At 46.9% G+C, this 19,648-nt stretch overlaps 1 protein-coding gene across 1 annotated transcript in view; it reads left to right on the forward strand.

The window, feature by feature from the left end:
• The window catches only part of PHC2 (polyhomeotic homolog 2), an 82,032-nt gene that overhangs the window by 27,446 nt on the left and 34,938 nt on the right, over window positions 1–19,648 (forward strand). The window contains exons 3-7 of the mRNA XM_055001550.1: window positions 11,997–12,155; window positions 12,978–13,055; window positions 13,291–13,458; window positions 15,068–15,220; window positions 17,157–17,481. Of these exons, the coding sequence (XP_054857525.1) occupies window positions 11,997–12,155; window positions 12,978–13,055; window positions 13,291–13,458; window positions 15,068–15,220; window positions 17,157–17,481 (883 nt within the window). The remainder of the gene's footprint in view (window positions 1–11,996; window positions 12,156–12,977; window positions 13,056–13,290; window positions 13,459–15,067; window positions 15,221–17,156; window positions 17,482–19,648) is intronic.

The raw sequence follows: 19,648 nt of genomic DNA on the forward strand, positions 1-19,648 counted from the left end.
AGCGCGCAAGTGAAATAAGAGGGGTATCTCTTCTAAAGTGCCAGACTTGCAGTTTTTATAAGTATTTCTGTTAAACATGAAATCAAACAAAAAACCCCTGGTGGCTAGGGGTGCAATTTTCACCGATTGAAATGCTTTTAATTAATTAATCTAACCAATTAATCATCTGGGTGTTGCAGGTTGGTGTTCTCCTTTTGAGAACATACAAGAGGAATTTCCTTCACTGCTGTATAACCATGACCAGCTCTGCTGTAGCCATATTTTCTCGTTCTCACTCACAATTCTCCAGTAATTTTTAGAGAAGCAAACCATCAAGAATTGAGATGTCAAGCATTTCCTGACATGTGCTTGGCCGCAGTTACGTTGCTAAACTGTTTTAAGAAAATACCGTGTAGATCAATTTACTCTCTGACGTAAGTTCATTATATTGTCAGAATGGGTTAGATCAGTGGTTTTTTTAAACCTTTAATCCACTACCGACCACCAAGAACGCAACTTTATCATCAAAGTCCCTCCCCAGGCTATAAGTTAAAATATTAAAATGTAAAATCAGCACTTCAGACAAGACGGCTTTATTTATGTAGGTGTATTTATGCCCCGTGGCGCAGAGTGGTAAGCGGCAGTACTGCCGCCCAAGCGCTGCTCGCGACCTGAGTTTGATCCTGGCGGAAGCCGGGTTCAAATAGCCGACTCAAGGTTGACTCAGCCTTCCATCCTTCCGAGGTCGGTAAAATGAGTACCCAGTTTCCTGGGAGTAAAGCGTAGATGCCTGGGGAAGGCAATGGCAAACCACCCCGTAAAAAGTCGCCAAGAAAATGTCATGATGCGACATTCCCCATGGGTCAGTAATGACTCGGTGCTTGCACATCATTTGGATGTGCATTTGGGGACTACCTTTACCTTTATTTATGATACGAGAGTATAACAACACTGTTTTCAGACATACATTCAGTAAGACCTGGGAGCTGTTAGCAAACTTCTTAGCATTAGCTTTTATTCCTGTTTTTGCCTTGAAAGGCCTGGGGGAAGAAATCTAGGGCCTGGGATTTGATCCTCAGGGTGGTACGAGTAGTATCAAACAATTCTCCTCTTTTTGGAACAGCTGCCTAAAAGGGGATATACTCCTAAGAATTCTGGTTTATTGATTCTCCTTCCTCCCCAGGCAAGCAATATAGCCTGTGTTAATAATTGCTCACTTAGATGATCTTGGAGTACGAACTTCAGCCTCCTTGTGGGATGGGAGGTGGGTAAAGAAAATTGTACACAAATTTGGATTAGTTCCCTGGACGCTTCAGGGTTACCCAGGATTCCTTTATAAGCTCCTGAATAGGTAAGAATGCAGACTGCAGCACCCTCTAGTGGTTTTCAGAGAGCAGTTATATCCAAATGATACGCCTTGTTTATTATTATTATCATTATTATTATTATTCTGCCTTTCTTGCTGAGATCCAAGGTGGATTGCACAGTACAAGTGAAAATACAATATAATCAACAGTTATGATTTGAGAGAGGCGGGAAATTAAGTCAAGGTGCCTGTGGGGTTTCTGGGTCTGTGCTGTGTCAGCCCTTGGAAGTTCAGGAAATAACTAGCATGATGGAGTGGTTAGAGTGTCAGTCTAGGAGACCCGGGTTTGAATCCTCACTCTGCCATGGAAGCTGGCTGGGCGACCTTGGGCCAGTCACTGTATCTTAGCTTAGCCTACCTCAAAGAGTTGTTGTGATGATAAAATGGAAAGAGGAGAATGTTGTAAACCACTTTGGGTCCCCATTGGGGAGAAAAGTGGAATACAAGTGAATTAAATTAAAAATTCCCTCCTTCGGAGGAACCCATCTCCTATGTTTCTGCATGAGTTATTGTTCTGAGTGTGCCTCCTGGGTTGGAAGGAGCAATGTTTCATACAGAGTTGTAACAAGTAGCCTCCTCAGACAGCTGATATTCCTGTCTTGTTTTGGTGTTGAGAGTGATTTGACGATCCAGATGCACCAGATGAGGAAGTGTTTGAAAATTATCTACTCTTGGCGGAGGGCCATCTGTTCCAGCTCTCTCTTTGTCACTGTGTGTGTTCAGAAGATAATGTGCCTTAACTGTCAGAAATTCAGGGAACGCTCAGTCAGAGAAAAAACTGTTAGCTATGCTTTCTGAAAGATGTCTTGGTATTCGTTTTTGGAACCACGGATGCTTTCTGTCCCCGTGTCCCAAATAAAGGAAGAAAGGCGCTTCTTTTCAAATGATCACAAACCATTGTGGATATGATTCAGAAAGCAACAAGGAGAAATTGTGTATGATCTTGGGAGAGATGAGGGGAGATTGTATAGTGCTCTCTGCTTCCAGCCCATTGTATTTAATTTTTTAAAAATTAGCCTTTGTGGTTACAAGACTCCCCTCTCTGGTAAAAATTCTGAAACACACAATTTCAAATTGGAAAAGAATTTCACAGGTGGCAATTGCAAGAATACATTGATAGTTCGGTGTGAGAGCCAGTTTGGTGTGGTGGTTAAGAGGACTCTAATCTGGAGAACCAGGTTTGATTCCCCGCTCCTCCACTTGAAGCCAGCTAGGTGACCTTGGGTCAGTCACAGCTCTCTCAGAGCTCTCTCAGCCCCACCCACCTCAGAGGGTGTTTTGTTGTGGGGATAATAATAGCATACTTTGTAAACCGCTCTAAGTGGGCATTAAGTTGTCCTGAAGGGTGGTATATAAATCGAATGTTATTATTATTATTAAAAAACAATGGCATCTACAACTGAATAATCTACAGTTGAATCAACATAGTTTTTGAGTATGTGTGTTAAAGTGTTTTTTTTTAAATGGGAATATTTTGGCTCAGATGGCTTTCTGTAGTCAACAGATGGAAGTCCATGCTTCTATGTACATTTTCTTGAATTATCCAAAGCATACAGCAATGCAAGTTATCTGTTCCAAAATTTATTTATTTATATCATATTTGTATTCCGCCTTCCCTGCGAGCAGGCTCAGGGCAGATAACAACATTAAGAACATTTAAAACACTCCATATTAAAACATTTAAAAACATCATACAAAATATCATACAAAAATAGCAGCACTCTTTTTCCTGATGGTGGTAAAATGCTGCTCGGTGTTCCACTTTTGTTTATTAATTCTACTTACTTATGCACTCAAGTGTGCACATGTGCATCACACACAGGGGGCAAAGGTTGAAACAGGAAGAGTGGTCTGATTGTGCTTGCGAGTACCTATGAGAGTTCATTTAAAAAGCATCAATTCTGCATTGGAGTTCAGTGTGCACCCTTGCTAATGTATATGCCTTAACAGATTTTTTTTTTAAAGCGTGGCTGGGTGTGTTAAGCAGAGTATGTGCTGCAGAGATAGAAGTTGCAGGAGTAAAAGTAAACAAAATCAAATGGGATAAGTTCATAGGAGGATGAAACTACGAGCGGCTCTGGTGTTGAGGGGCCCTGTTTGTGCTTACAAGCTTTTGCCTGTATGGCCACAAGTGTGACCTTTGCAACATCTCCGCCAAACCTGGAAGCAGTCAGCCAGACATGATCGGTGTTAATTCCACCGTGTTAGTCTGTGGCTGCACAAAAATCAAGTGGTACTTTTGAAAGACCAACAAAGCTGATTTGTGAGTCAAGCCTGACTTCTTCAGTTGATCAGCGTTTTCAAAAACATGGCGAAAGTTGCTGTAACCCGGGGGAAACCTCTCCTCTTTTTAAAGCAACTTTTCTTTGAATTTTAAAAAAGAGAGGACTGCCTGGAAGGAAAAGTTTGGGGGAGATGAGCTGCGGTTCAGATTCTCCTCCTGCTGGAATGCAGTACCCACTGCCAAGCTGGTTGGAGGATGCCGAACGGAAGCCTGCATCCCTGAACCTCCTCCCGCCCACCCCCTTTCTCTTGCTGGTGTCAGAGACAAGAGGTCAGAGGTCGTTTCTTTGTCCTGCTCTGCTCTGCGTGCAGCTTTGGGAGAGGCGGAGAGAGCCTAGAGGCCACCTCTGCAAAGGTTTGGAGAGTTGGAAGGCAGTTGGGGCTGGGCTTTTTTTGTGCATAAACAGATTGGGAGTGGGTGGGTCACTGGGGGATCTGTTGTGCTTGCAGCACCCTGTTAAAGGAAACTTGTACTCTGAGAGAGGGGGGGAGCTTTTCTTCTCTGGGAAGGGAGGGCTACAGCCATCGGTATTCCTGAGCAGTGTGGAGCGGCCTGCCTACTCCTTTGCCAGTCTGGGGCATCTTTCCCAGCCTGAATCTCTCATTTTAACTGTTCCATGGGTCTGAGTTCTTGCAAAGGCCTGGATATCCTAGGTCTCGGCCACCTGGCGTAAGTCCCTTCATTTTCTCAATTAACTGGGGTGCTCTCTGGCCCCTACAGTTGGGGAGAGTTGGGGTTGGGGATCCCCAGCAAATTGGGGAGCTGTTGGGAGTCCTGCATTCTGGTTTGGGGTCGACTTAATTTGGAGCATGCATGCAAGTGCCCGGGTTGGTGTCCACAGATGTTCCTCTGTCCCACTGACTGATTGCTGCATGTTGCTAGGGAGTGTGGGTGTGTGCACATTCAAAACTCTGTGTGAAACGTCGCTGGTTACTCTTTCTTTGTTGCGGAGGAGGGGGATCACGCTGCCAAAGGTCCCTTTGATCACACACGGGGGAAACGACAATAGTCGTTTCTGCTGCTGTGCTTTCTATCCTTCTCAACGCCACGAAGGCCATTCCTTAAAGGCGACGTAGGAGATAAGATATTTGTCTGCCCGGTGGTTATTTGTGCTGGAAGACAATGTTCCATTCATGCTCGATTTCTTTTTGTATGTTTCATATTTTGGTATGCAGTGTCACGAGATGGGCGCGTGTATATTTTGCAATGTTGTTGTAAGCACGGGGCACAGACTTCGGCATCTCGGCTTTCATTGTATTTTTGTAAACAAATCTCCAGTCCTCAGAGGTGAAGTCTGCAAAGGGGGTGGGGTGGGGGTGAGTTTACATTGAGCTTGCAAGAACTGGAGTAGAGGGTAGCTTGTGTAGCATCTTTGCAATTTCCCTTTGCTACATCCCAAAGCTACTACCTATCTATCTTTTACTTACACCATTTCTATGTTGGCAGGTTTGCCAGTCCACTTCTTGGGTATGTAGTCTGTTGAAGAACGGTTTCCCTTTTTGAAGGATCTTTGTGTTGGTGGGCTGGATGGCTGAAGCACCTGCCACTATTTAACCTCAAGGCAGGAGACTACTTCACGTTCACCCCATAAAATCTTGGCTAGCGGCTAATTAGGTTAGTTACTGATAGCAGAAGGGGCAAGATCTCAGTTGTGAACCATCTCCAAAGCTGCACTCTTTTCTCTCTGCCCCTGTGGGTTGATGTGGGGGGAATTCGGGCTGGAGCCCCCAGTTGCTCTGGAGCAGATAGTATAACAGGGTGTTAGCCAGGAGTTAAGAACTTGGCTGACATAAGTGTCACACAGGAAGCTGTAGCAATTGCAGGATGGTGACATGGGGAAGCAAGTAGCATGAACACAAGGTGTCCTGCAATAGATCATATCTATACTAGACTTCAGTAGCCATTCCCTCTTCCAGTCTGGACGAGAATTCCCTTCCCAGACTACAGTTCCCAAGATGCTTTGGAGGAAAAGCCAAGACGATTAACCTGGCATAAAACGTAATGTCCTCTGCTTGTGGCTTTCTCCAATCAGCTTATTGGGCATGATATTATGGAATGTTCACAAACATTCCCATGATCAGGGGCAAAGGGGTGGAATGCTTGGAGCTCGTTTCTGTGAGGGGAAAGGGAAGTTGTCAGTTTTCCTTATATAAGCTTCGGGAGGTAGGATAGGGAGCCCAGAAGCAAAATGACTAAAGGGTTGAGCGTAGAGCAGGGAATGGACTAAGAAACTGGAGCCCTGGCAAATGCAAAGGAGCCTTGAAAAAGGCAGAGGAGACAGAGGACTGAGTTGAGGTTGGGCTGAAGAGAATTGTAGGAGGCAAGCCAGCCAGTTGTTTGACTGCATCCTTCAAGAAATTCTGTAGAGTAGGTATTCCTGTAGAAGCTGTCCCCAAGGCAACCTGCTGCTCCTTATTTCCTTGAGTTCCTCTGGTTTGTTTCACACACAGCAGCGGCAGTCCCATGCCTCTGAATCTGATCTCTCACGTATACCAAAGGGGTGGGTCTCCTAACAGCATGTTATGGAATGTTCATAAACATTCCAGCATTTATTCCAAAGAGTCCTTCCTCCTGCAGTCTCCTTTCCCCCTCCAACCTTATGCTCCTTTTTTAGTCATGAAATCAGACCTCTGCCCAGTTGAGAGCTTCCTTGCTGTGAAGACATGCTTTGCCCTCTTTCTGGCTGCACAAGTGGTATATTCTTGTGGTACTACTTATGGGTCATGCGCCTTGCTTTCATGTCTATGTTTGAGGAAATTTCTCCAAGGGACTGTTGTTTGAGGCACCAGGCCAGCCTTGCTGATGTTGGTTTCTTCCTCCCTGTGTCTGGGAAGATGTTGACTGAAGGGCTTCTGGCTCCCCTGGGTACAAGCAAACGCTGGCGGACCACAAGAGCGACGGGTGGAGAATGATGGACGGTCAGCGGGTTTCTCCCAAGCAGCTTGAAAATTCTTGCAAGAGTCAAAGTGCCCGGACCTTGCCAAAGCCAGTTAACCTCTGGCCTTCCCTCCCTTTGGGGGGAGCGAGTGATTCTAGGAGATGTGCTACATGGAACCTTTCTTGGCTTCCCTCATCTCCTTCCCGTTAGTTTTCAATCATTTTGAAGTGTGAGTCTGTGTGTGTTTGGTTCATGGAACTGATGGAATCCAGCCATCACGGGAGGGAACCTGATTTTGATTTCACGCACTGTGTATTGAGTTTCTTTGAAAACAGCAGCTTATTTTGGGTGCTGCAAATCCATTTTTGGACCCCATCAGCCTGTTATTTTAAGCTCAAAGGCCTGTTGAAAAGCTGGACCAAGCATTGTTTATGCAAAACCAGTTGCATTTTGGAAACAAATGGTAGAGGACAACAAAAATGTATCCCAAACACATCCTGCATCAGAATAACACGGCTAACTCTCTAGAAAAAAAATCTGGAGTTGGCATTTCATGGGAAACCCCCTTTCCCTTCTCCAGTACTAAAGTGTGAATTTCTTAGGTGTAGCATTCTTCTCATATACCTCTCAGCAAAGAAGTGAAATAAACCTTCTGATTTTAAAAACATTTCTTGAACTGGGCATATGGTTGCCAGCCTCCAGGTGGTGGATGGAGATTTCCTGGAATTACAACTGACCTCCAGATGACAGAGATCAGTTCCCCTGGAGAAAATGGCTGCTTAGGAGGCGGATGGCCTCTATGGTATTATACCCTGCTATGGCCTGTCCCTACCCCAAACCCCACTGTCTCCAGGATCCACCCCAAAAATCTCCAGGAATGTACTAACACGGAGCTGACTAGTCCCAGTTATAACCGATTCCCCAACTGCTGATGTAGGAGTTTTTCCCTGCTAGTTGTGCCCTGAATTCTTGCTTTTCCTATAATGATACCTGCAGATACAGCATGTGGCTAGTGAGAAGGAAGGGTGGGTTGCAGAAACTTTAGGGGGAGAGTTGTCGGGCAGGGCTGTGGCCCTGATTCCTGGTGAGCCAGTGATCAAGAGATCCCCGAAGGAAAAACAAGAAAAAGCAAGGAAAACAAATACATTTAGCCCCCTGTGGATCCAAAGCTCCCATCCACAGAGGAGGCTGGGCTCTGCATAAGCCAGGCTTTGCCTCCTCCCAATGCAATGGCTTACCCTCAAAAAGCTGCTTCTTACTTAGCTCCAGAGGAGTTAGCCGTGTTAGTCTGTAGTTGCAAAGTAATAGAGTCCAGTAGCACCTTTAAGACTAACCAACTTTATTGCAGCATAAGCTTTACCAAGGAGAGAGCTGTGGTTCTTGAAAGCTTATGCTACAATAAAGTTGGTTAGTCTTAAAGATGCTACTGGACTCTACTATTTTTCTTACTTAGCTGTGAGAGTTTCTGCTCTGACCTCACTCGGAACAGGGACTCAAGCAGATAAAGAGTATGGGCTTCTTTGGAGAAAGGTAATTCTTATATACATTCTAAGTGCAAATGTTTTAGTGGTTTTAAAAGAAGCACACCTCTGATTTTAATCTTCAAAGACTGGGACCTTGACTTGGGTGGTGATGGTGGAAATCCCCCCTCCCCAGCTTTCTACCACATGGTAAATAGCTTTGAATGCCGATTATATGGTGTTTTCACGCATGGTATGGTAACTCTTTCCCGGGGTTGAATTACTCAAACTCATTTTTCCAAATGGACACAACGGCTAGCTTATGACTGTGTTTGTGTTCAGCCCGTTCTCTAGTCTCCCCCACCCGCCTATCGGAGCCTAGACAAAGCCAGAGGTTCTACACTGTAAGCCAGGATGGGTAAAAAAAAATCCAAGGTTTAGAAAATGTTTTAAAATGAATTTAAAATTTAAAAAATTCAAGTCAATTTGACTCCACCCCCCCTTCCCGCTTTATTTCTTTTCTTTAAGTAATCTGGTTTAAAAATAGAACCTGAATGGATTGCAAACAATTGAAACAGTATAGATAACTCTCTTATAAATGTACGCAAGTCTGTTTTCCTTTGTAAAGAAAGAACAGCAAGGGAACCCTCTCCATCAGTTGTCATACGACCCAATAGCTCATGCATTTATATTATGGCTTGATCCTGGGGGGCCAGGGACATGCAAGTTGCCCCCTGATCTATGGGTGACCTTTTACTGCTAGTTCATGCTTAATGATTCCTGGATCTCTGCAGTTAGCTCGATGCTCTAATTATAAGTATCAATCAAAGACCCGACATTTACCTTCCGTCATGCAGCGAGGACCGATATGACCTGTAACTATGCCAGCCCTTCTTGCATCTGGTTGAAAATAGTGACTTTTTTGGGTGGGGGGGTGGAGGTGAAAGGCAGGGCAGTTCTTTAACAAAGAGAAGGAGCAAACGAAAGCAGAAAGGGACATAGGAAAGGACGATCATTCTCAAGTGTTGATTTCAGCTCCTCTTCACGCACAAACCCCTCATGGCTACAGGCCATAGAAAAGACTTTGTGTGGATCCTATCAGAAATATCTCCACGTGGAACAGTTTTTATCAGCAGAGCCCAATTTTCATTGCTTCTGTCGGAAGACATTTTCTCTGGGATCCAGCCCGTTATTTGAAGTCACCCTTAAAATGGAAAGAGGCTGCATGTAGTTACATAGGTCTAAAGCAGAATCTCAAAACCAGAAACCACGTAGTGCCGTTTAATAGGATTGGCTAAGGTGTGTGTGGGGGAAGTATGCAAGCTTTTGAGCTCTGCAGAATTCTTTAACAGGCTGGATATTTTTTTTAAAAAAAGTAAAGTCTAAGGCCCTGTCTTGTAAGCATCCTGTGTGAAATACTGAGCAGCTAGGCAGATTTAAATGATCTCAGTGTCAGGTTGCACCCTTGGCCTTTGAAGAGGAAGAAGCCACAAATGGAAGCATCCAATTGAAAATGCACCCCCCCCTTTCAGGTACTGGCCTTTGTTTTTTATTTTCAGTTGACACCTCCATTTGTGGTTTCTTCCTCCCAGGAATTACTTGGGATTACGCAGATTTGCAGGAACAGATATTCTTTCCCTGGGTGGCTACTGTTTGTGGATTTTAAAAATTGTTATTATATATAATAGTAGACTGAGGAAGAGAGCTCTGACTCTTGAAAGCTCATACTCTAGAAATCTAGTTTAAGGTGCTATTGACTCAATTCCTGTTCTTCTACTACAGACCAACATGGTTCTCTGCCTGAAACTAGACTTAAATATGTAAGCAACTTACAGTGTATCCTCTTGGGTTATACAAAGCCTTTATTCTGTTTAAAATCTGTATGTGTTTAAGGTGACGGCAACCGATTGCGCTGTACTTTTCTTCAGGCAGTATCTAAATAATCATGGAAAGTTTGGATTTAAAAGCAGTGATTGTGATTTCCTCCCCCTGCAATAATTTAAATCCCACCTCCTGTGAGCATTCACTCTTCCCTTATTTATTTATTTATTTCATTTATAGTCTGCCTTTCTCACTGAGACGCAAGGTGGATTACACAGTATGAAATTAATACAATCAGTATCGAGGACATTTCCATAAACTAGGATAATAAATACAAGTTTACGAAGGCAGAGCATTAGCAAGAATCCAATACAGAGTAGAAGAAATGCTAAAACAGAGCAATGCTAGGACTGACATTAGAGAACATGAAGCACAGGTAGTGTATAGGAGTACATATTTAAAACAGCAGATGATATGTAAGACAACATAGTGGTGAAGTCTATTGTCCCTAACTCATTAGCATAGCATCACCCCTGCGCTTTTCTTCGCGTGAGCTCCCAGCTCATGTGATGATGTCACTTCTGGGAGTGACGTCCTCACACGGGGTCAAAGGGCGCCCCAGATCAAAGGGGGCCCTTGTCCCAGCTGGTGCAGGCTGCTCTTGCCTGTGCGACGACGATGGCCCGCTCTCGTTCGGCGCACAGGGGCTGCGGCAGCATGCAAGAGTGGGCAGTGGTGGTGGCGAGAGCGGTCTGCTTTTGCCGCCACTGCGCACTCTCCCCGCTGCTGCTGCCTGCTCTCGCTGCCGCGGCCCCTATGTGCCGAATGAGAGCGGGCGGCGGTGGCAAAAGCGGGCCGCAGCGGCAGTGGTGATGAGAGTGGCCTGCTCTTGCTGGTGCCACCTGCTCTCGTGGCCGCCACCACCACCCGCTCTCACGACATGGGAGCGCCCCCCTCACTGGCTGGGTAAGTGGGGGGGAAAGGGTGGTATCAGGGGATCCCCCGCCCCAGGTGGGGGAATGACAACCCTAGACATAACAAAGGTTCCTCGGCCTCCAGCAAGAAGCTGCATTAGAACTAGAGCGCATTCCTTCATTTTCACCCCACGTTATGGAGATTTTGAAGAGGGGAAGCTTTGAAAAAATCTGTCTTCCTCCTATTCCCATTACAATCCTGCATCGGGAAAGGTCGGCGAATAGGAGAAAGGAGTAAAGATAGGATGGCCAACCTCCATGTGGGGCCTGGAGTTCTCCCAAAATCACAACTAACCTTCAGGCTAGAGATTCGTTCCCTTGGAGAAAATGGCGAGCGTCACAGGGTGGAGTCTATGGCATCACTCCTCAACTGAGCTCCCTCCCCAAACTCCTACGCCAATTACAAAATATGGTAACTGTTACATCATCGGGAGTCATGTATTTGGTGATATTCCTTTATTGTACCGTGTAGTTATTTTATCATGTTACCGTAAGGAGAAAGCCTCTGTTTTAGTTTTGCTATTCACTTGTTGCTTGCTGGCTATGGCAGGTTACGGCCTAGCAGGACCCAGGCCTTGCCTATGTTCTAATGGAGTTCTGAACTGTTTGGGTACATTGCATTTTGGAATTATTACAGTAACAGTTGAATAACAATATTTGAATCTTAACAGCAAAGATTCCTGGGCAGGAAACCTCCTGGCTAGGGTTGCCAGCCTCCAGGTGGTGGCTGGAGATCTCCTGGAATTACAGCTGATCTCCAGGCCACAGAGATCAGTTCCCCTGGAGAAAATGGCTGCTTTGGAGGGTAGACTCTATGGCATTATACTCCACTGTGGCCCCTCCCCTCTCCAAACTCCACTCTTTCCAGGCTCCACCCCAAAATCTCCAGGAATTTCCCAACCCTTCTCCTGGCAGACAGGTTTCCCACCTGTCCTTGTGTTTAGGACAGCAGGAGAAATGTGGGCGGGCTGAAATGATATCGTGTGACACACCTTGACATCAGGGTGTAAACCTGGATGTGATGTCAGGGTCAGGTGACACTCTGGAATTTCCCCCAAACTCCATGGTACTGCCGTAAAGTGTTGGGAAAAGTGCCTGGCACACAGGTGTCACATCTGGGTTTTCACCCGGAAGTGACGTTAACATGTTGCGTGATGTCACTTCCACCACTTGCCCTGCCCCGGAAGCTCTGGGGTTGCCTGGTTTCCCTACAGGTGGTTTCCTTTCCTTGCAGGTGATCCAGCAGGCCTTACACCGGCAGCCCAACACGGCAGCCCAGTACCTCCAGCAAATGTATGCCGCCCAGCAGCAGCACCTAATGCTCCAGACAGCCGCACTCCAGCAGCAGCACCTCAGCAGCTCCCAACTTCAGAGCTTGGCGGCTGTCCAGCAGGTATGTCTGAAGAAGGGAAGAGAGGCCTGGCGCGGGAGGTAAAGGAAGGGAAAGGGCTCCAGAACTAGGGGACTCCTGCTCCTCTGTGGATTTGGGGACCTTCAATATACAAGGATGGTTTGGGTGGTTGGGAGGAAGCAGATGTGGAGGGGAAAGTAAGTAGAGGAAGGGATGGTGGCCATTCATGGTACAGGGAGTAGACCAGAGCAGGGCAGAGAGTCTGCAAAGTTGTTTGGTCTCAGGGGACCCGGTAGGGAAGGGCCGTAGCTTAGTGGAAGAGCCTCTGCTTTGCGGTCCCAAGTTCAGTCCCCGGCATCTCCAGTTAAAATACCAGGCAGGTGGTGAAGGGAAAGACCTCTACCTGAGAGCTACTGCCAGTCAGAATAGACCATAGTGACCGAGATGGACCAATGGTCCAAGTCAGTAGAAGGCCATGTCTTGTGTTTATGGTGAAGCGGTGACTTGGGAGTTCAGACCAGGCTCTGCAGTTCCTGGAAGTCCTCCCTATTCAGATCTACCTACATAAGAAGAGCTGTCCCTCTGGTCTACCGTCTTGCTCCTTTCCACAGTCACCAACCCCTGGAAGGTTCACAAGCGCGCCATGGAGACATCTATTCCCCCCTACTCCCATTCCTCACCATACCAGAATGTGGGGACTGGTTTCACAGAAATAACTCCAGCAAATGTTCTTCAAATATTTTGGGTGTGTGTAATTTTCAGATATGCCCACCGTGTCCCTGATACGGCTGTCTAGTGAGATCAGCCGTAAAGGGGGTGCCATCTTTTTTGGAACTTGCTATTAATCTGCCTTTTTGATTCCAGGCCAGCCTGGTGGCCAACCGGCAGAACGGCTCCTCCAGCAGCAATGGCTCCGCACAGACTCCACCTCAGCAGCCCACGGTAAGACCTCTTGCATGCTGCATGGCTGTCGGGGGATGTCCACACCTCGCAATTAGGAGGGTTGTGCACCTCTAAATTGCTGTAACGGCATGACTCACGGCGTTGGGTTCTGAGCCCTGGAGGTGGCTGTGGGGACAGTGCAGTGCGATGCTTTCTGACATGGGGCAAGAGGCACCTGCATTCTCGTGTGACTCCCTCTCCGGGTCTTCCCCAATCTCCCTCCTCCTCTCCCCAGATAAACCTGGCCACGTCACCTGCTGCTGCCCAGCTCATCAACCGGGCTCAGAGCGTGAACTCAGCCGCCGCCGCCTCTGGCATCGCCCAGCAAGCTGTCCTGCTGGGCAACACCAGCAACCCAGCCCTCACTGCCAGCCAGGCCCAGATGTACCTGCGTGCCCAGATGGTAAGATGCCTGGCAGGGCCCAGCTCTGCTTCCTTGTTGGCCAGGGCTTGAACCAGGAATCTCAGGGGTTGGGCTGCATCCAAGCCTAGAGAGCTGTTGCTGATTGCGTGCTCAGACCCACGAGTCGTCTTTAAGCAAGCATTGTCAGGCAGCAGGAATCCTCCAGACTGCACTTAATACTGATTCCTGGCCTTCTGTGGTTACAGGCCGTTTCCACACATGTTGGATAATGCACTTTCAATGCACTTTAGTCATCCTTTAGAAGTGGATTTTGTGTTTCACACACGAAAACCCAGTTCCAAATGATCACTAAAGCGCATTGAAAGTGCATTATCCAACATGTGTGGAAGCAGCCTTGATCTACATAGATTAGTAATCTGTTCCTCTTACCACTTCAGCCTCTGCCCTTGGAGGGCTGAACTCATCTCATTTAGAGCCTAGTTCTCCATTTGGGGTCAGTTCCAGGGTTTTGGGGGGCCCTGGGCAAGGGACCATCCAACCCTGGTCTCCCAAAGCCCACCATTCCATTTGCACCCCCAGCCCAGCTCACATGCATGAGAGCACACTCTACCAACCAACTTTCTTGCTCTGGGACTGGTGTCAGCAGGGCATAGGGGAATTGGTGGACGTTGCTGCTATGCATCCTGCAGCAGAGCCCTGACTCTTTCCAGAACAGACAAGGATCCAAGGAGCATAAAAGAGTTGCACTGCCCTCTTCTTGTTCCTGCCAGGAACTGGAAGATCATCCCAGAGACTGCTGCAGTGGCACCAGGGGAAGGGCAGCTCTGGTATGGCAAGGACACGGATGAAGCAGCAGGGGGTGGCTTTGTTAGCCTCCTGCCACAGCAAAATCAAACTGAAGTCCAGTGGCACATTTGTAGGCAAGACATATTTTTGATACCAGAATAAACTTTCTTGAGTCAGAACTCAAGAATTAAAATTATTGAAGTGCAGTCTTTTAGTTGTACTCTGACCTGGATAGTCCAGGCGAACCAGATCTCAGAAGCTAAGCAGGGTCAGCCTTGGTTAGTAATTGGATGGGAGACTTCCAACGAAGACCAAGGTTGTAGAGGGAGGCAGTGGCAAACCACCGCTGTTAGTCTCTTTTCACGAAAACCCCACCAGGGGTCGCCATAAGTCAACTATGACTTGAGGGTAGGATTTTATCCCCCCCCCCCCCGCTTTAGTTATTTATACAAAGGTCTGCTGCTTGTAACGTTAAGATAAATAACTGCTGTGGATGTAGCCGGTTTGCTCAATCAGCGCCACGCGTCTTTTATCTCATAAGCACCATGTCAAAATGGTTTCACACGTAGCTTTCCCCATCCAAGTGTTTGTAATGGGTGTGCTATACTTTCCCTTACCTTTGGCCACCCAAAGCCTGTTGGAATGAAAACATGTTAAGGTGCTTCGGGAAGATGCTTAGGCTTTGGTGCTTCTCCAGGGAAAGGGGGTCCTGGAGTTTCACGAGTGCTTCCCGGCGGTGGTTGAGATCCTGGCCCCTCCCCCTTTTGCCCTGCCCCCTCCCTCAAGTTCTCATGCTACGATCTCTCTGCTGGAGCAGCAACGGGTGATGTATAAGGGCAACCCCGTTTCCTGTGATTTCCAGGCTCAGCAGAGTAACCTTGTGCAAGTAGCTAGGAGCCTAGGCCGTGCTGTTCCTTTGTCCCCGCAGCTCATCTTCACGCCCACCGCCACGGTCGCTGCGGTGCAGCCAGAGGGCGCCACCCCCACCACCCAGCCATCCACCACCACCGCTCAGGTAAGATCTGGGATGCAATTGGGGTGGAGTGTGTGTGTGTGTGTGTGTGTGTTTCCAAGCCCTGCAGGCCTCCAGGACTCTTGCCCATGCTGTGTTGCAGGGAAGCCAAAATGCAAAAAACCACCGTTGCCGTGATATGCTTACTATATAGAATATTTTATACCACAATAAAAGTAATTTTATACAATTTATAAAAAATCTCTTTATATGTAATGTTTAAAAGCATATATTCCATTATGGTTACATGTGTGAAAGGCAACACATCAAAAACAGCTTTGCAATAGGCAAACAAAGTGCCAAGTGCGAAGTACAGGGCTTTTTTTCAGGGGGAACGTGGTGGAACGGAGTTCCTGCACCTCTTGAAAATGGTCACATGGCCGGTGGCCCCGCCCCCTGACCTCCAGACAGAGGGGAGTTTAGATTGCCCTCCGCACCACTGGAGCGGTGCAGAGGGCATTCTAAACTCCCCTCTGTCTGGAGGTCAGGGGGCAGGGCCACCGGCCATGTTTCGCTGAGGGCGATTTAAAATTTTAAAAACTCCCCCCTTGTTCCAGCTGACCCAAAGTGACGTCATTGTGTGGTCCTGAGTTCCACCACTGAGTCTCACCACCTCTTTTCCCAGAAAAAAAGCCCTGGCTAAGTATATAACAATTTTCTTATATAAAAATTTTTCTTATATAAATATATAGTGCTTGTGCCTATAGATGACAAATTAGTGTCTAAACAAGTAACCAATTTTATAATTCAAATACTATCTTTTTGAATGGTGCAATATATATCAAAGTTCAAAATTCTTCTTAGGAAGATCCAACAAGTAAAATTCTATGTAAAGAGTAATAACTGCAAAAGTGTTGCCTTTCACACATGTAACCGTAACGGAATATATGCTTTTAAACATTACGTATAAAGAGATTTTTTATAAATTGTATAAAATTACTTTTATTGTGGTATGAAATATTCTATATAGTAAGCATATCACAGCAATTGTTGTTTTTTGCATTTTGGTTCACTTAACCGTGATAGTCTCCTATTTTTACTTTGTATAACTGAGAGCTACGTTGCAGGGGAGGGCAGGACTGCAGAAGAAACAAGGACATGGTAGAGGTTTGGGCCAGCTTATCGGGCAAGAAAGCTGCCCAGAAGAGGTAGCACAAAAAGGACTAAGCCCTGTACTAGAGGCAGGTTCCATTTGTGCTGCTGCAGTAAATTCACAAGCACAGAACTGCAGGAGCCTGCTAGCTGATTGGTGGACAGGTGAGAAGAAACACAGTTCCCCACTCACCTTTTCAGGTGCCTCAGACACAATTTCAGACCCCCGTGAAATGTCGTCTTCAGAACGGCTGTCATTAATTTATTATTTTATGGGTATTTTACTGCACAAGTTGGTCCCATGTGAACTTTGACACTAATATGACGGTCAGACAAAAATGAAAGCTGTCATAATCATGCCAATGGATGTATCTGAATTAATGTATCTGAATTAATTTAGACACATCCAAACTGCTCACTGATTGATCAGTTCCTTACTTGCAATGGGAAAGCAGAATGCAAGCAAAACAGGCAGGGGTTTGAGCAAAACTTGTCTCTTTGTTTGTTCTCCATATCCATATCCCTGGATATCCCTTCCACCATCCTTGGAGGACTGTTTGCAGCTCACCAGAAACTAGGCCCTGTCTGCCCTTGCCCCACCCCACACTTCCCTGCGGGTACCTTCCTACCTTCTGCAATGCCCTTGTTCTTGCTGTTCTTCCTAGCAAGGAACCCCTGAAGTCCCCAGAACATCCTTGGAAAGCCACTGCAGTTTACCACGCTAGTTTGGGGGGCTGAGTCACTGTCAATGGGTAGCTTTGGATGGAGTCAGGACTAGCCATGGGGGAGCTTGGATCAAAGGGATGGAGAACCACTGATTTCTTTTTACTCCCTTCTCCCACTGCAGGTACAGAACTCAGCTCTACGCACCCAGCAGACGGTGACCCAGGGGCTGACTCCCTCGCCTGGACAGCAACTCCCCACTTTGGCCATGAAGCCTGCCCCAAACAACAACAGCAACCCTTCTGCTTCCCCGGCCTCTCAGGGCAAGGCTGTGGGGCTGGCCCCTGGCGCCAAGGGGGGCATACCAGAAAACGCACAGGAACACCTTCGAAAAGGAGAAGGGGGCGGCGGAGGGGGCAGCAATGGGGCAGCAGGCAGTTTGGATGGACGGGGGAATGCTGTGACCCGGACGGCGACGCCTGTCACAACTCACCCGCTCATTGCCCCAGGTAAAGGTCTTGCTTTCTTCCAGCTGGGCTGCAAGCTCGCAGGGTGCCAGAAAAGGCCTGCAGGAATTGGGCTAACTCCTAGGATGGCAGGAAGTGGGCAAAAGAGGTCTGGAACCCAGCAGAACAGCTGTGAGCTGGTATATGACTGAAGCTGGTGCTCACCCTTCTGTACTCGGAAGGGGGAAGTCTGTTTTATCTATCTGGGGCGTCTGCAGTCAGTTTCTGAGTCTTAAGGACTGGAATAATCTGAGGGTGTGTACAAAGGTAGCATTGGGTGAGTGGCAGCTTGGTCAAAAAGCAGTTTGCAATGACTGTTGTTTTTACACATATAAAAATGACTAACTGCACGTGGCAAAAGTACTGCAGGATTTGAGTCCAGTAGCGCCTCAGAGACCAGCAAGATTTTCAGGGTATAAGTTTTCGAGACTCTAAGCTCCCTTCTCCAGATACAAGGAGAAGACTTCCCTGAGCCTTTATACCTCTGTCAAGAGGTGGCAGAAGTGGTTTTAAAAAAATCATTTCCCCTCCCCCAGTTGAGGTCTTTAGAAAATGGCTCTGTGTACTTGCGACATGGTAGAACTGGGTGAATGATTGCTCTTTAGAGAACCCCTATTGGCTGGTGCCTGGAATGTCAAGAACCCACCTCTGCCCCACTCCTGAATTTTGAGCAGTTGATCAACTCTTTGCATTCTCTTGTCATGGGAAATTGCACAGGTGGGAGGAAGCAAGGCTCACAGTTTGGGTCTTTCTTAAAATTGAGTTGCTGGCCAAGGAAAGGGGAGTGGTTTCCACCATAGAAGATCAGAGCAGAGGCATTCTGGGAGTAATATGGTTTCTCTAGTATCCTCCTTGAGGCTGAGAAATGACATCAGAACCAGTGAGGAATACAGTTTCCAGAAGACAGATGTCCCCCTCCTGTCTGTCCCGATCAAATCCACCATCTGGATTGCCAGCAAATCCCACCATGTGCAGTCAGCAGTCTTGCAGCTGCCTAGTTGAGAACGCCACTGTCTTTTTGTGTGTAGACAGAAAAATCTCTGGGTTTGGGGGTGTCGGTCCCAAGGTGGAGCTTCCTTAAAATCTGCAACTTTCTTTAATAAAAAGCCTGGCTGCAGAGATCCGCTTAAAAGTGTGCGGCCGGTGTTTGCAGTTTTCGTGGTTGGAGATGGGGCTTCAGCATCTTCCTTGCGGCTGCCCGTGACTAGCAAAACTAGAACCAGTTCTGCAAAAAAGGGTCTTAAATAGAGGAAAGTGGAAGAAATCCATGCGGCAAGAGAGAAATAAATGCCTATTGAATTGCTTATGTTGCACTTTTCTTCCCACTGGACAACCCGAGTGGCTTAAGGCTTCATTCTCTCCTCCTCTATTTTATCCTTGCCACAACCATCCAGAAAGATAACTTAGGTTGAGAGAGAATAACTGGCCCAAGGTTACTCAGCGAGCTTCCACAGCTGAGTGGTGTTTCTTCTCCTTGCTTCCTACCCCACCTTCCCTCTGAATTTTGGACTGCCATGTCTTCAGGGCAGAGGTTTTGATTTTTATGAGGCTCTGTGCACATTAATGATGCTATGGAAACAATGGCATAAGTAAGCGCTGCGCTTGCATAATTCTATAATAATAAAGGCCCAGCGTGCACAGTTTTGCACGAATTATCTTGTGGCAGTCCTTACAACAACCTCGTGAGTTTGGTGACTCTTGTAATCCCTGTTTTGCATATTGGGAGAACCCCGACTGAGAGTGTAGCTTGGGAAGGAGTAAGTTGTAACTTGGTAGCAGAGCAAGATTTGAACTAGGAACCTACTGGGCCGTGGCTCATCTTAGTGGCTAGGCTGTGCTAGGTTGCCGTACGCTAGGTGCAGATTTCAGCTTTTATTTTATTTTACTTTATTTATACCCCACCTTTTTTTCCTAATGGGGACCCCAAGTGGCTTATATCATTCTCCTCTATTTTTATCCCCACAACAACCCTGTGAGGTAGGTTAGTCTGAGCATGTGTGACTGACCCCAGATCACCCAGCAAGCTTCTGTGTCAGAGTGTAAATTTGATTGAAAAAAAGGAGGCACCGAGTAACAGGGGTATAAGAATGATATTAAAATGTACGAAGAGAATTATTAAAAGCACATATGCGTATGTGTGATAGTCCTCCTTGGTGGTGCTCAGCCCGGT

Source organism: Eublepharis macularius, chromosome 17, assembly GCF_028583425.1.
Source record: "Eublepharis macularius isolate TG4126 chromosome 17, MPM_Emac_v1.0, whole genome shotgun sequence".
Taxonomy (NCBI): domain Eukaryota; kingdom Metazoa; phylum Chordata; class Lepidosauria; order Squamata; family Eublepharidae; genus Eublepharis; species Eublepharis macularius.